This window comes from Vulpes vulpes, chromosome 7, assembly GCF_048418805.1.
Source record: "Vulpes vulpes isolate BD-2025 chromosome 7, VulVul3, whole genome shotgun sequence".
In the NCBI taxonomy this organism is placed as follows: domain Eukaryota; kingdom Metazoa; phylum Chordata; class Mammalia; order Carnivora; family Canidae; genus Vulpes; species Vulpes vulpes.
This window is the reverse complement of record NC_132786.1, coordinates 85,687,131-85,704,062: the sequence shown is the minus strand read 5'-3', so window position 1 is coordinate 85,704,062 and position 16,932 is coordinate 85,687,131. Positions and strand designations below refer to the sequence as shown.

General features: G+C 41.1%; 2 protein-coding genes across 39 annotated transcripts in view; one reads left to right on the top strand and one right to left on the bottom strand.

Annotated features, from left to right (window-relative positions):
* The window catches only part of PON1 (paraoxonase 1), a 35,397-nt gene extending 27,883 nt beyond the window's left edge, over positions 1–7,514 (top strand). The window contains exons 8-9 of the mRNA XM_026003795.2: positions 3,577–3,705; positions 7,090–7,514. Of these exons, the coding sequence (XP_025859580.1) occupies positions 3,577–3,705; positions 7,090–7,248 (288 nt within the window). The 3' untranslated portion in view covers positions 7,249–7,514. The remainder of the gene's footprint in view (positions 1–3,576; positions 3,706–7,089) is intronic.
* Positions 7,515–10,020: 2,506 nt separating this feature from the next.
* PPP1R9A (protein phosphatase 1 regulatory subunit 9A) overlaps positions 10,021–16,932 on the bottom strand; it is a 312,437-nt gene continuing 305,525 nt past the window's right edge. For all 38 annotated transcript variants that reach the window (XM_072764309.1, XM_072764313.1, XM_072764315.1 and 35 more), the window contains one exon: positions 10,021–16,445. In XM_072764309.1, the coding sequence (XP_072620410.1) occupies positions 16,236–16,445 (210 nt within the window). In that variant the 3' untranslated portion in view covers positions 10,021–16,235. The remainder of the gene's footprint in view (positions 16,446–16,932) is intronic.

Below are 16,932 nucleotides of genomic sequence, written 5' to 3'. Positions count from 1 at the left end.
CCCCAAGGAGGCCTCTTTCCTAAAGTCCATTTCTTTGGTCTCCTGGCTGGCTCACCAAGTGTTAGTTTGTAATCTTGGGAGCTTCCTGGGTGGAATCTGGAACTGCTCCCTTGCTCATGGGAGGGCCCCCTCCTCATACATAGAAGGCAAGGAGAGATAAAAGAAGGCAGACCATTCCAGATTGCTAGGTGGCAGGTTTAATAAGCAAAGGAAATTACATATGAGGCTTATCTTGAGCAGCCATAAGACAAGTACATCTCCACACCCACCCACCAGAATCTTAAAAGTTTACATAGATGTCTTAACTGGATTCAGCCACATATACTGTCCAGATGGTCTCAATAATACATTACTCTCTCAAGGCTATGTCCTTGGAACAGCTCCCAACTGTGGAAACAGTGGGCAGAATGTACATCCCAAGGACAGGGGAGGGGTTAAGGAGCCTTCAATTGCCTGAGTCCAGCTTGAGGATCAACTGGTGGTCATGTCCTCTCGATGACCTCCTCCAACACGCATATACACATGCACACAAACGTACACACATGCACTTCCTTTCTCCTCACGGCTTTATTTTCCCTTCAACATTCATTACTAATATTATATATTTTACTTATGCTTTATAAGTTAAATACCATATATTTTATTTATCTTCTATTGTCCACCTCTTTCACTAGGGTGTAAGTTCCAGAAACATAGGGTGTTTTCTATTTGTCCCTGGAAGAGTTCCTAACACATAGTAGACACTCAAGAAAGACTTATTAAATTAAATTAATATGATGGGGCTGGGTACGCTTCAGTGGCTTATCTTCTATCTCCAATTATGATCTGATCTGAAGGGTTGGGTCAAAGGAGGTAAAAGCATAAAGGAGGAGAAAGAGAACGAAACAGTAAAGTGGGGATTCTGAAAGTAGTTTCCTGTCCCTTACAAATAAGACCTTGCTCTCTTGCCATAACCACTGACAGGAAGCACCAGGAAGCATGGAACTGTTCCTGCCAGGACTTCCAATGTACTGTCACGAGGGGCTTCACTCTGAGAAAATTATCTCAAAACAGTATCAAATATAGTATCATGTTCTACATTAAAAATCATTGGCATGGCAAATTTGGAATTAGCTGAAGTAAAATGGAATTTCACACACTCGTACTGGCTGAGAGAATAAAAACAAATGGTGGTTATAACAATAGGTACTTCTATAGATTGAAAGTTAAAGAATCTTATAAGAATGGAGCCCAACTCAATATATATGTATTCAATGCACAATGATAAAGACACTGATCTTGCCAAGGACTCATTTTGGGTTTGGCTCCCACTTTTGGCAACAGGTAATGCCCATCTCTTGATATAACAATTGAGCTGAGTCTACTCCTATGACTGTAATGTTATTGTTTTCTTTGGAAGGATCATATTAATCAAGACCTGTTAATTCATGAATACTTGGAGTGTCAAGGAATTTGATAAATAAGCTAAGACTGATCTTAGAATCTGTGATGAGACATGGGTGGGCTTATGTCCTGTCAAAATGTGGTGTGTAGACATACAAGGGAATATTAATCAGCCTTAAAAAAGAATGCAGTACTAATACATGCTCCCACATGGATGAACATCGAAGACCTGATGTGAAGTGAAGTAAGCCAGACACAAAAGGACAAATATTGTGTGATTCAACTTATAACAGGTTCCTATAATAAGCAGACTCATAGACAGAAAGTGAAATGGGAGACCGGGGCGTAGTGGAGAGAGGAATGGGGAACCACTGAGTACAGACTTTCTGTTTGGGAGGATGAAAGTTTCTGGAAATGGATAAGGGGTAGTGGTCACACAACCCTATAAGTGTACTCAGGTCACTCAATTGTACACTTTAAAATGACATATTTCATGTTATGCATATTTTACTGCAATAAAATAATCCCCACCTCCACAAAAAGAAAAAAAAAAGATTCCAGGACACAGCCAATGAATTAGTCCCACTTCAGTGCATTCCAATTTTCTAAAAATTGGGATATTTGTTAACAGAGGACAGTTTTTCCCAATGAGAATAATTTATTATGTTTCCTTTATCAAGGCATGTAACATTTTCCACTTGGCTTTGTGGAAGCTTGAAATGCATGTTGCGTGCGTTGTAGTGAGTTAACATCGCTAGGAATTAGAGATTTGCAAGGCAAGAGTTCATTGCTGGCCCTAAAAGGGCCCCCTGCTGGCCTGTCAGCCCCTCCTTGGCAGGAGCAAGGCCTGCCACGTACCTATCCACTCTCCCGGAGCTGAGCTGCTTGCAGAGTAATTGTGTGTCAAATGAACAGGGACCCCGAGATTTGGTGCCCTTCTCTTCTCTCACCTCCAGCCCACCTCCTCTGTAGCCTTTCAGCAGCCATGAAATTCACTAATCGGCCATTATCCCTTCCAAAGATAATAGCAGAGCCCTGAGACAAATATTTTCCTCATCTAAAGAAATTACAGTATCCGCGTAGAATGTCTGACACTGTGATAGATGGTGGTTTGGGGGGACAGAGAAGGCCTGGAGCTGATTTTGGCCGAGGATGTTTGCTTGGCGGCCTCCTTTGGCCGACCTTGCCTATCTCCAGGGTGAGAATGAATGATGGATCTGTATGGAGGCTCTGCCGTGAGGCGTGAGCCCTGCAGCCCCTTCATGGATGGATGTGTGGGGACAGGTGTCATTCTGAGGAGGAAGCACATGGCAGGGCAGCATTGGTTTGCTGCAACAGTCTGCCCACACTCTGGCCTTTTCAGTGAGTCACCACCAGCTATTACACGGTCTCTGGGCGCTGAGATATGCTGGCCTCTGTTTGAGGTACATGGGAGATATTACTTCTCCAATGGAGAGTTAGAGGTAAACAAATAGATGTGATTTCTTCCCAGTAGAAGGCAGCCAAGATGATGAATGGTGGAATTAAGAATCATTGGTATTATTTATGATCCTGGTACAAAGCCTCGACAGCAATCTGTGCAGTCATCACATGCTTGCAACTTATATTTAGAAAATAAACAGCAGAAGAACAGGGAGTTGAATAACATCAGAAAACTAAAGGAGAAACTTTTCCCCAAATCCAAGGCAAAATGAGACCCTGGGTGATCATTTCTCCTCCGGCTGCATAGCCTATGATTAGCCACTAAAGAAGAACCTATGAGATGTGCTCATCAAAAATGAATCTACATTTCCTGGTTGTTTACTGAATGCTTATAAAAATATCATTTGCACATACCATTTTATTAGAAGGAACTGTTTTATGCTGTACTTAAACCTTTTTCTTCCCTCAGTTTTAGGTTCATGTACAGATGTTAATCCAAATGATTTCATCTGACATAATAATCCTGCTTGGCTTTCTGCATCTTCCCCCTCCCTCATCTGTCCTGGCAACTGGTGAAATGCTAGCGTAGCTGGAAAGCCAGAGAAATTCCCTGAGTGCTATTGAAATGCAGCAAAATCTCGTCCTGGAACCAGCAGTGTGGTGACCAAGGGGGACAAGACAATAGCTTTCCCTGATATATTGTTCCATCACCACTCCATTGTTCTTACTTTCTGTCCTTTCTTCCTTCTCTCCTTGGTTTTAACCTGGAAGTCCCTGGACTTTAATACCCTCGTGGATAACATATCCGTGGATCCTGTGACAGGGGACCTTTGGGTTGGATGCCATCCCAATGGCATAAGGATCTTCTTCTATGACTCGGAGAATCCTCCCGCATCAGAGGTTAGTTTGAAAAATTAATCAGATCAGCGACCTTATTCCCTGCTGTTTCCTGGTTGGAGACATAAATCTCAATTATATGTGCAAATAGAAAAAAGGACGCGGATAGATGATCCAAATGATGAGATCTAAAAAGGAGTTTGACTTTGGGAGGCATTTTAGGCAGAGTCTAGGCAGGAGACAGATGGTACATTTAAATTGGATAATTTGAGGGGATTTAATAGGGGCCCTCTATACAAAGATGGGGGTGCATGGAGGGAATGAGCAAAAGGTAACACATTCCCCTGGGGCTAGCAAGGGCGGCATGAGATGGTCACCAGAAATCAGACGCAGAGTGGGAGAGGGTCCTCTGAAGGGAACGTGGCCCTTAGTTCTGGGGCATCGGCACCCAGTAAGGACCCTGCAAGGAGGAAGCCTTGTACACGCTCCCTCCCTCCTTTCTTCCCTCCCTCCCTCCCTCCTTCCCTTCTTCCCAGTCCTTCCATTCCCCTGGTGGTGGTGCTGCTGCTGCTGCTCCTTGGTCAACCCTGACCCAGAACTGGGAGGCAAAGGAGACTTCAGACTTTGGTACAAGTTTCAGCAGAGTGGGGGGCTCGGTCAGGGTAGCCAACACTGGACTGGAGCCTGTGCCCTTACTTCAGTAATGAGGTTTTCCAGCTTGGGAATTCACAAGAGTTTAGGGTCGCCTGCATGGCTCAGTCAGTTGAGCATCTGCCTTTGGCTCAGGTTAGGATCCCAGGGTCCTAGGATCCAGCCCTGCATCAGGCTTCCTGCTCAGTGGGGAGCCTGCTTCTCCCTCTCCTTCTGCCGCTCCTTCCGTGCTCTGTCTCTCTCTGTGTCAAATAAATAAAATCTTAAAAAAAAAAAAAAAGAGTTTAAAAAGTGGAATGTACCACAGTGCTATGGTCTAGTCATTTGCTTGCTACCGGTTTTTAACTTTAACTCCCCTCTTTCCATGTGTCAATATACGCACAGGTTAACATAGTGCGGCAGTCCTAATGTGCAAAGAGCCATCTTCTCCAAACTTTTCCTGCAGGATGGGAAGATCAGTCACTTACTGGAATTATTTTGGCTTAAAAGACCTTTCCTTCCATCTTAGTTATAGTACCCAAAGACTCCATTCATTCTCATGGTCTTTATTTAGTGGACTATTTGGGCAGTACAACAGGAATTTAAAACTCACTTTGCTGTACACATTTGAACATTTGCTGTGCCTCATCTTGGGTTTTCTATTTTGAGTTTTTCAATATGTATTTGTTATATTTGTTATTTACATTAAATAACCGATATAATTTTTGACATGGTTTACTGCTATGTATTCTTTTTAAAGCTAGTTTTAAGAGTCAGTCTCATTGCCACCCACTCACCCACACAAAAATTATATTAATGCTCATGTCTCTCAGATTAAAAAACCCCAAATGAAATGTGCATTTCCAATTACTGTATGGCCCTCCATACCCTTTCTCTCTAGGTTTACAGGACAATCGTGATTATGTTTAATGGCAATCCTTTGTGCCTTTTACTGGTTCTTAGCTATTAGGATTGCCGTATGGTTTGCTTAACAGAATTGAAGAAATGTATGCTGTGGTGTGTTCACTGTTCAGAACAGAGCAGAATGTTAGATTCTAATTTGTTCCTGCTTGTTAGCTCATCTGGTGAACTTGGGTCATTTGCTATAGCATGGACTTGGTTTGCTGTTCTGGAAAAAGTACTTCCTTTCTAATGATGGATCTGGTAAGGAATAGCAAAAAAGTAATAACAATCTATTATCTAATGTGCTGCCCCACAGAAGACTGACTGACTTTTAGTAGAAAGAACCTCACTTAAGCCCAGGTGCACCGTCACCTATTTCCCAGTGAGTAACTACATCTGTTTTTTGGGCTGGCTGTTTTTTTTTTTTTTTTTTTTTTTTTAAAGATTTTTAAAAAATCTTTTTTAAAGATTTATTTGAGAGAGAGAGAAAGAGAGAGCGAGTGAGCATGCACTTGTGGGGGGAGAGGCGGAGGGAGAGAATCTTTCAGCAGATTCCCCACTGAATGCAGGTGGGCAGGGCAGCTGTTTTAAAGAGGTCCTTTTTAATGCTCCCATTGACCCTTTATATACATGCACTTGCGCCCCCATAGTCTGCTGTATTTGGTGTTTTGTATACAAGTATCTTTTCTTCCAGTCATTGTATTTTATCCTAAAGGCTTCAGAATGATAGGAAGTTAGAGTTGAAAAAAAACTTAATCCAGTCCCATGCACCTTGTTCTAGAAATGAAAAACAAACAAACAAACAAACAAATGGGAAGGTGAAGGTCAAAACATGACCCCAGGGCCTCTGCCTTACAGGGAGCTCTTTACAGTACTGTGGATTATATGAAATTGCCATTTTACTTGCCAGAAGAGTCAAATATTGGCTACTCCATGTGATCAGCTTTGCACACTACTATGCTGTTTTGTTTTTTAAAGATTTTATTTATTTATTTGTGAGAGACACACAGAAAGGCAGAAACATAGGTAGAGGGAGAAGCAGGCTCCCAGTGGGGAGCCTGATGTAGGACTTGATTCCAGGACCCCAGGATCATGCCCTGAGCCTAAGGCAGATGCTCAACCACTGAGCAACCCAGGTGCCCCTATTACACTGCTGTTAAATGACACAATCCTATTTCTGCTCAACTAGAGGGAGGAGACTCAACTTAAAAATCTTATATGTTGAGAGTTGCAGTCTCAAGTTCCGAAGAAAAGCTGAGTATGGTACAGAGAAATTTTTTTTTTTTTAATTGCCAGAATTTAAAAACCAAGAATTAAGTGTAAGCATCCAAATTCCTAGCTTGGGATCCCTGGGTGGCGCAGCGGTTTGGCGCCTGCCTTTGGCCCAGGGCGCGATCCTGGAGACCCGGGATCGAATCCCACGTCGGGCTCCGGGTGCATGGAGCCTGCTTCTCCCTCTGCCTGTGTCTCTGCCTCTCTCTCTCTCTCTGTGACTGTCATAAATAAATAAAAATTAAAAAACAAAAACAAAAACAAATTCCTAGCTTATCTATAAATACACAAAACTGGTCTGAATTCTAGCATGGCAGGCATTCGACTATTACTAGCAGCTCCCCTGTGCCCCCTACTTAGCACAGTCCCTCCTTCTTCAGGGTCTCACACCCAGGCTGGGCTACTCACTCCTACCTCTTCCGTAGTCTGGCAGGCTTATGTGTCTATCTCTCTTCAAGATGAGCTGATTAAAACCTGTCATTTTGGGCAATAAGGAGACCAGTGTCTTATATAAAGAGTAATTTTGGAACAAAATCTGATTTATCAACAGGCTTCTTATTATGGAGAAGCTACCCATCTTTAAAGTGATGTTTTTGAGTGACTTTAAAAGAAATCTTAAGCTAACATTATTTCTTTGCTTAGGTGATCCGAATCCAGAACATTTTAACAGAAGAACCCAAGGTTAGAGTGGTTTATGCAGACAATGGTACAGTGTTGCAAGGAAGTACCGTGGCCTCTGTGTATAAAGGGAAACTGCTGGTCGGCACTGTGTTCCACAAAGCTCTTTGCTGCGAGCTCTAGCAGGTCAATTTGCACCCCCATGCCACAGACACTGTGAGCCCGCCATTTCAACTGCTTGCCACTTCCCCGGGGCCACAGTGATCTCATCTAAACAGTGAATCTGACCCTGAATTGGACATGTGGAAGGATGAAAGTGCTGTTTAACTGGGAATGGAATCAATGCATAAGGCTTTTTTTGAAAGTACTGTAGCAAATCAGTCTAGAAATACTTGAAAACCTCATTTACCAATAAAAATCCTATCAATAAAGTGGCCAGCATTGCTGTGTCGGTTGTCAGGCCTTCAGTCATTTAACTGTGTGTGATCCGAAAGTACTTTCCCTAAAGTGTGTGTTGCCTGAGAGCACATGAACTTTTTTGCTGCCTTGATGAATCTTGTTCAGGAAACAGAGGAGCAGGATGGCCTCACATGTTGTCCCAACCTGCCGTCCTCACTCCGGGGCTCTGGTTCACCTGCTGGGAAACTTGATGTGCATAGAGTCCCCGCCAGACATACCTCCTTAGCAAAGCCATGGGACACACTGGTACAGTCTGACTCCTATTTGCCCTTCTTTGTGTTTTTTTTTTTTTTTCCCAAAGATTTTATTGTATTTATTTTAGAGAGGCAGAGAGCAAGAGTGAGAGAGAGGATGGGCTGAGGGAGAGGCAGATGGAGAGGGAGAAGCAGGCTCCCCGCTGAGCAGGAAACCCCATGCGGGGCTCAATCCCAGGACCCCAGGATCATGACCTGAGGGGAAGGCAGATGCTTCACCCAGGCGCCCCTACCATTTACCTTCTATGTATGACCTTCTCAGTAAATATAAACCTAATTATCCCACTTCTCCTTTTACCTGCACTTACTCAATTCTCTGGTAGTGATGTTGTGTAGGAAAATCTTAATATTCTTGGGAGTGTCCATTATCCTAGCATAAACATTTTAGTTTCTTTGACCCAGTGAAAAGAAGACATTTGTTTGCTTCAGTGATTGAATACAGAATGGAGTCTATCATCGATTCAGGTAAAGCTAAATGCCCCAAAGTATTGTTGATACAAGTGATGGTGGTGGTGGTTTGGTTGTTCTTTTTAAGTAGACTCCACACCCAACCTGGAGCCCAACATGGGGTTGAGACCTGAACCCCCTGAGATTGAGACCTGAGCTGAGATCAAGAGTTGGATGCTTATCCTATTGAGCCACCCAAGGCCCTCCCCGCTACCTTTTTTTCTATTGTAACTTGCAGGGGAGGCTTTGAAGAAAATAGTAGAAAGGCAAACAAAAACATTTAAAAATCAACAGCCTTGGCCTATCTTTTGAGGGACAATGATTAGGAAGAAAAGATGACTTTTGTCATTTTCTTATAAAAGCTGGTATGAAGCGGTTACCTGTCTTTGTCTCTTCTGAAAGTATGACTTCCAGGCAGGATTATTTCTCTAGGATGCTCAAGCAGTCATGTTAGAAACAAAGTTCTTCTAAGGCATTTGCCATGATGATGGTCTAGCATTTTGGGAAAAAATTGCTGATAAATTGAAAACTGCCAACATTTTAAGGCTACTAACTTAAAGTAAGAAACAAGAAGAACATTTTGTCTGGATCAAAAAACACTTCTCCTGGGATCCCTGGGTGGCGCAGCGGTTTGGCGCCTGCCTTTGGCCCAGGGCGCGATCCTGGAGACCCAGGATCGAATCCCACATCGGGCTCCCGGTGCATGGAGCCTGCTTCTCCCTCTGCCTGTGTCTCTGCCTCTCTCTCTCTGTGACTATCATAAGTAAATAAAAAAATAAATAAAGTTAAAAAAAACCCCAAAAAAACAAAAAACACTTCTCCTCACATCAGATTAGAGTTATTTTAGTCACGATTTCAGTGAGCCTAATGTCATGTGCCCTATGAGTGCTCAATTATTCAGTGATACTGTTCACAGCCCTTGAAGCTGGATTTTCTGAAATCTTGTTTTGAAACTATTGCTAGCTGTTCGGCTTATGTTGAAAAAGCCACATATTTCCTTTAAAAAGAGTTGCTTGATATCATCAATGAAATAACTATACTGTTTTCTCTTGTTCTTGACAGAATAAACAAATTTTGCCCCCAACCCACCCAACAGGAAAAGAAAGCAAGTGATTCAATTTGACACAGCATCCACTCAAGATCAGTCAAAAAGGGACACATGCTTCCCCTCGGTGAGGGGTTTCGTAACACACTCCGAGGAAGGGAAAAACCAGCTTACTTCATTTATTTGGTGCCCAAGGCTAAGTCACAGATCAATTATGGTTCATGTGTGTATGTGTGTGTGTGTTTGTGTGTGAGACAGAGAGAGATAGAGAAATTAATACCCCTCATTTGTTATATTCAAGTCTTCAGAACATTTAAGGTTTTAGAAATAAAATTGCTGCTTAGAACCCGGTACTGTGGGCCAGGTTGCCCCCAAGCCTACCCCCCAGCCTGCCCTGCGCTGTGTGAGGCCTGCTGTTGACTGCCCCCCCCCCCCATCACAGACCCTCATGGGCCCCACAGGGACCGGAAACGCACAACAGGAACTGGAAGGCGGGTGAGGGAGCTTCTGGTGGAGCATCTTTCACTTCATGCCCCGTTCCATAATTGTGCTTTCATATGTAATTCGAGCTGCCAATTTACACTTTACCGGGGCTAAAGCTTATTTTTAGTTACATTTCCATGGAAAATGTGCACTTTGCTCTTGATTGATAGATATATTTTGACAGTTAATGCAGGTTTACCCAGTCAAGGCTTGTTTTAGTTGAAGGTGAAAATGGAAGAGGAAAAAAAAACCTTACTCAGACAGATGTCCATATTTCTCTTTTTATTGCATTCGTTGTCTAACAACAATAATACTCATTGGCAAGAAATTTATTTACACTGACAAATTAAATTTAATCACAGGTATTTTTAGATTGGTCAGAAAACAGAGGGCCGTTGTGATAGTTTGCTTTAAATGCCTCTGAAAACCAAAGAGTAAGAAATGTCGCTTGAAACGGAACAATCTAGAGAAAGTACATATTAACCAAGCACAAGAGAACAATTCAGACGTGGCACTATTGTCTCTTCCATGCAAATGATCAGACACCAAAATGTACAAATTAAAAGTTTCAGATAACATGCTATCCATATTTATTGGACTTAAAATGATTTTTCAAACAACTCTTTTCTTTTAGTGATATATAAAGAAAGATTAAAATAAATCAACTTCTTACAATGGAACAGAATTCATTCTCTCTTGTTTCTTTTTTCAGCTGGATCGTTTTGTTAATGATATGTAGCAGGCGTACTAGTTGTTTAATTGCAACACCATTAAAAAATATAAAAGCAGTAGTGATGACCATAAATAATATTAAGGGAAACATATACGTATACATACATACACACATACATATATACATATATATGTATATATACATATACATATATACACACATATATATATATATATACTTAAGGGGTTTTACAAAGCATTAACTAAACCTGATGTTGTTGGAAGGTGTTACCTAGCTGGAGTGCCTATCAATTCCCACTTTTCAAGGTAATTTAACTATTTGTGGCCAATTGTTCTTTCATGGATGAAGGATTAAATCCTTCAAAGAAAAGCTGGGTAGGTGGGTAAAAGAGCTGAAAGAAAGAGAAATGTACACCTTCCAACAACACACTCACACCCATATCCACTTGCATTATATTTGGCAATGACCTAACTATGCCATCACTCCACAAAAGAAGTAAATAAATGATCATGTGATGGCAAAAGTGCCATCAGAGAGCCAGTAGTTAGTGACTTAAGCATCACAGCTACCAAATACATCATTGCAGAGCATGAGCGAATGCACAGTAACACATGGTGCAATTTTTAGCCAAGGAAACTGCGGTCCACAGTTGAAATGCCCAAAGCTGCATAAATTTCTGAGGTTCAACTCAGCAATGTGCAATCTTGACATCAAAAGCATTAACCAAACATTTGAGGAAACTTTATCTTACTAAAATACCAAGTATCTAATAAATCAATTTTACCAAAATATATAAACATGTAGAAGGATAAGTGCATTTAGTAGAAATACTTACATTAAAAAAATCTCTTAAAATCTTATGAGCCATTCAATGTATACACACACAAAAAGTGGCAATAAGGCTATGATTACTGCTTGGGGGTCCTAACTGACATTACCAAGTTTCATATAATATATATATATATATATATATATATATATATATATATATATATATATTTATGCAATGTAATTGCTGTGTGTGTGTGTGTGTAAGGTGGGAATATATTCACACATATGTAGTTCTGTACATCTACACACGTGGCATGCACATTATTGAGAAGTTGCCTCTGGTTCTCTTATTCTTTACCTCATATTCATTCTTGAATCTCTAGAAGTTTTGGGGTTGGGGTAGGGCCAAAGATTGGAAATCATCACATTTCTTTCCTTCCCCACTCTGTAGATCTGGAAGCAGGTCACACGCCGTGCTTGATCCTCACCACTCATGTACATGAGCCTTCAAGTCACAACATTCCCTCAACACATCCACACAGATGCTCACACACAAGCACTTAAAGACTCTGTTTACCATAGGGTAGAACTTGATGCTTTTATTTTCCAGGGGAAAACTGATTCTGTAAGGTTTTTCTTTGCCCTCTAACTTCCTGGTTGGATATATTCTATGCCGCTACTATAAGTTACTCAAATACTACTGGTGTACTGTGTGGTATTATTTTTTTCCCCAGTGTTTTGGACCAAGGCTAAATTTCCTGAGACTTTAAATCCCTAAGACAAATATATATATATAATCTGCCTACGTAGCCAGGCTGTTTTTCAGGAATGAGTCACCGAAACACATTTGTATTTCCTACAACACAACTATCTTTTGAGAATTGACTCCCTACTACCCTCATTATTGTAATGAAGAAAATTCTAGTAGAAAATATGCACATTTTATTTCTGGACTTTATCCTTAAATGCTTAGCTTCAAAATAGTACGTGGGTAGATCCTTGACTAAAGGTAAATTTCAAAATATATTTTTAAGAACCCTGGACTTCTCTTTTCCATTTTACCTTTCATTCAGAAAGTGCTGCGGACTTAGCAGTAAGTAGGTGAGCACCAGCCACCAGAATGAAATGCCCCTCACCAGGGCCATACTGGGACAGGAAATTTAGTTGCTCAAGTGGAATTTGGTAATTCTTAAATATGTCAATGTATTGAGGGGGGCTATAACATCTCCAAAGTATGAACATTTCTTTTAGAATGGTTGGGACATCTCCCTTTAGAATCTTCGAACACTGGGCTTCTTCTCCTAAAGCTTGGTCTATACAATCTTTAGCATTTAGAAATGAGTTAGAATATCCATATAGATGCAATTTTTTATTTACCTTTTAAAATACAATTTTAAAGCACATGTTGATCCTATTACACAAAGAATCTAGATGAGAATTCTTTATCTTCAGCAAAAACCATAAAGACTAATTAAGGTGCTAGATCCAACAACCTGTGACTATTTTTGTAGCTTGAGCCTGGGATGGCTTAAGCTTTGGGGCCAGAGACTGACACAGGATGAAAGGCAGCAGCAAGAGTTATTTGGTTCCTCCCCTATCCTCCTGCCACTTTGTTTCCAACAACGAAGAAGCACAGAGTAGGCATTTCCATTTCATGCCCCTTAAAAGCTAAGTTTGGAGTGAGCACTATCATACTGAGGTCATGAACCCTTACCAGTTAAAAATACTTCTGTAATGTTGAGGGCTGGTAATCCCCCACCACCCAAGCTAAAGGAGGATAACACAGAATGATACCTTCATTGTCATGAAATTAACGATAGACTTCATCAGTGTGACCCAATGGGCAAAATTAGGTTTCTACCCTAATGTATCACTCTGAAGTACACTTCTGATTCACATAAAAAAAGAAAAAAAAAGAATGAAATAGCTATTACATAAACTGTAAGTTACTTTAAGGGAGATGGTCTTAAATAATCTGTTATAAAACCTGAAGTCCTTTAATGGAAAACTCTGCCCCAGACATTCAGCTCATACAACGCTCCCTGTCTACAGCTTGGCCTCACCACACATTCCCTAACCCCCAAAGCATTACCTATACCCCAAAACAATTTGGCTGTTGTTAGAGTTATACTGAGCTGTCATTTAGGGAATATAGTTCACAGTAACCAGATATTCCCTTTCTGTTCATTTTCTGATAAATAAAAAACTGCAGAGTTTTTAAGGTCCATAAAGCAACAATTCTATGTTTAACAGTATGGATACCGAAAACCACTAGCACTAAAGTGGGTGTTGTTGAAGACACTGGAACCTCCATTAGGTATCATGCACTAGAGTCAAGAAAAGAAATAATACGAAAACAAAATGTTCATAAGATCTGAGGTCCTGCACTTTGTTTTCATACTCTGATCAATCAGTTTACATTTTATCCTTGGCTGGACAGTCAAATCAAATGCCTTTTACGATTTCAGCAGTTGTAAGTAGTAATATTAAAATAACTCTGGAAGACCTAAAATTACTGTAACTTAACTTAAAAAAAAATCAAAATAGTCATAATATAAAATAAATGATTTGAGGAATAATAATTTGATTTATAATATTTTCAGTTGGTCATTGGTCTAAATATTGGGAGTGTACAAATAAAGTTCAAGAAAAATACTTTTAAGACATTTAAGAAAATGTAATATAATAGAGATCATAAATTATGTGCAGAGATTGAGACTTACAGACATTTCCAGTATGTACAACCATTTTTAAATATTACCGAAGTGTAAACATAACTTAAGATAATCATCCTCTATTTCCACTCTTAAAATGAATACAGAGCAAAACTTCCAGTGTGATCCAAATCGCTTTTTTCCCCACAGATAAGCAAAAATGGCAAAAAACTTACAATAGCAAGCACTAGTATTACCAGATTTTGACTAATTTAGTCTTTTAGCATTAGAAAAGATCTGCTGAATTTTATAGTTCATAAATAGTGGTTCTTTGTTTCTCAAGATATTAATAAATAGCAAAGCACCACACATCTGAAATATTAATAGAGTATCCAGTATGGCAGTTTCATTATCATACACCAAATGAAGATAGTCAGAAAAACATACATAGTGACTTTAATAATTGTGAATCACAATGTTACTTTATATCAATGTTTCAGAGCATTGACTGAATGATCTTTACTAGGGACAAAAGGATGGGTACAGACAATATGCGTTCACTATAACAGGCCTTAGGGAAAGAACAGAATTATAAGTTTCTAGTTTAGCCAATTCCAGATTTCAGATAAGCAAGCCAAAAAAAAAAAAAAAAAAAAAAGATTGAAAGAAAGAAATTAAATTAAATCAAAATTTTAAAAAGTCACAAAGTCCAAAAAATGAGATGGTGCTATATGGGCAGGAGCCCTTTTACATTATCTGTTACCTGTAACCTTCAACAAAAGCCTTCCCCAAGCTCTGTGTGTACATTTCTAGGGTAAGATATGGACAGAGACCCCCACCCCTACTGTGTAGTAAAGGAAGTAAAATACTAGTTCAAGATTTGTCCGGCCTCAACTCTTATTTTGAAACTCGTCCCTTGGAAAGTGGATGACCTCATTTTTATAGCCAACGCAGCAAAGACAACCAGAAACACAAGCATAAAAAGCAAAACAATGACACAACATCCGATCATTTGAAATTTCTCAAGATGAGTTGATTTTCTCCTTTTTCTGCCCTAGTCTCCTACACTTGAATTAGTTTGATGAAACACTGAAATCCTTAATACTGGCTTGAAAATAAGCATGACTGTCTCCGCTGGTAGACTGCAGCCTGTGTGGATACTCTTACACGAACTTTACCTGTAACGTGGAAATCTCTTCAGAACGAAAGAGAATGGCTCAGAAAAACCATTCAAAACATCTCTAAAATGAAACCATCAACTCTCCTTTACAGGAACATTCCATGTGCTCGATAAAATTGCTTCTCTGGTTGAACGCTCCTCAAATCTGAATTTTCTCTAACTGGTATTTCTATTGGTCTTAAAAGGACATTTGTTAAAACACTAACTGAGCCCACTTGGGAAATCTTAAGTAGAAAATCTGTGACAGGTTCCTGAATGTGTCACAGTCAGGCTGAAGACTAGTCGGAATGTTCCCCAGGGGAGGAAACCTGAAAATGTTGGTTTCCTTAAAAATCAATTTCCTATCGAATTTGCTGGGGAAAGAGGAACTACGGTCTGTGTGTCGGGGTCGCTGACCCGCTGAGCGCGCAGCGGGAGCGGAGCAAACAACGGTCCCGGAGCCCGTGGCTGCCTTCACGGCTAACTCTAGGGGACAGCTGTCACCCCCAGAGCCCCAAGGCAATACCCACATCCACATCCTGAAGGCTTCGGTTTCCTTCTGGAGTTAACAGGTAACGAATTCTTCTCTCTTTTTCCAATGCCCAGCGAACAGGAGAGGGCGCTTGCCTTTGAGCAGGGTACCCAGTCATGTGGCAGAGCACCCGTGTTTCTACAGTGGGGTCGGCTCACTGTCCGGACACAGAAATGAGGGGGGAAACTTGCCCACACAGCAGCGTAGACCCTAGAGCCCAGATCTCCTGGCAGGCCGGTGCTTGGGCCGCCCAGATCTGTGCCGTTGCCCCGTTTCAGGTTCCCAGACTGGAAGGTCATGGCGTTCCACTAACACCACCGGGCGTGTCATGCTTTTGTTGGGCAGGGTGACACTGGATCCCCTCTGTGAGACACCCACCCAATGCAGCCCAAGACGCTGGTAAGTAACAGAAGAGAAAAACACAGCTATTTTGCATCTTTCACAAATAAGATCCTTGGTTTGATAAGAAACAAAGGTGGCTTGGGATTATTTCGGGAGGTAAAAATTAAAAGTGTATTCTATCATTGCAGAAAATGCAGTTATGGCCCCATGCGGTTCCCCCGTCGGCCTAGAGCACGTTACCCCTGTCACGAGTTCCTTCGTCCTTTGCAGGAGAGCAGGGCAGGAGGAGGGGGAGAGCTGTCTGGGGTGCTGGGGGTAGAGGGAGGTGTGTTACTGCTCGCCAGCACCCTCTGACGCAGCGGTCATCTTTTCTGTCTTTTTAGATTTCCTCTGCATTTGCTCTTGTTCCTTCCTTCGCAGCTTTTCTCTTTGTTTTTCCATCTTCTCTTGAGCCTTTCGAGCCTTCTCCAGAGATACCTTCATTTCCTTGAGTTTTTTTTTGACCACTGCTCGGTCCTGGGATGACGTCACTCCAAGAGCCTAGGAAGGAAATACATAAACAAATTGAACTCGAAAACCAATGGCCTCTCTTGCTTGGGAAGAGTTTGATATCACAATATGTTCAGACTTAAGAACTGATTTAAACATAATCAAAGAGGTAAAAACCAAGAAAGAGCTGCTTCCATTTGCCAAAAATCTCCATTCTTAGGGGCTGAGCTTTATTTGCCCTTTGAAGTCCCTCACACAGTACACCCTAAACCCCATGAAATAAATGCCTTCCAAATTCATATTTAATGGGTGAAGGAATAAAAAAGGCGGGGAGAGGGGCACAATTCTGCTTCTCCAACCTTTGGGCTATAGACATTTACAGGCAAAAGTATTGCTAAACTCGTCAATATTTTTAAAAGCTAGGAGTGGGCACCTGCTGCCACAGAGGGCTCCAAGAAGGGCAGGGAGGATTGAAGTGGCTTCCTGTTTGCCAATGCAGTCATTTACAATGAGGACCAAAAATGTCTTTGGGGCCAAA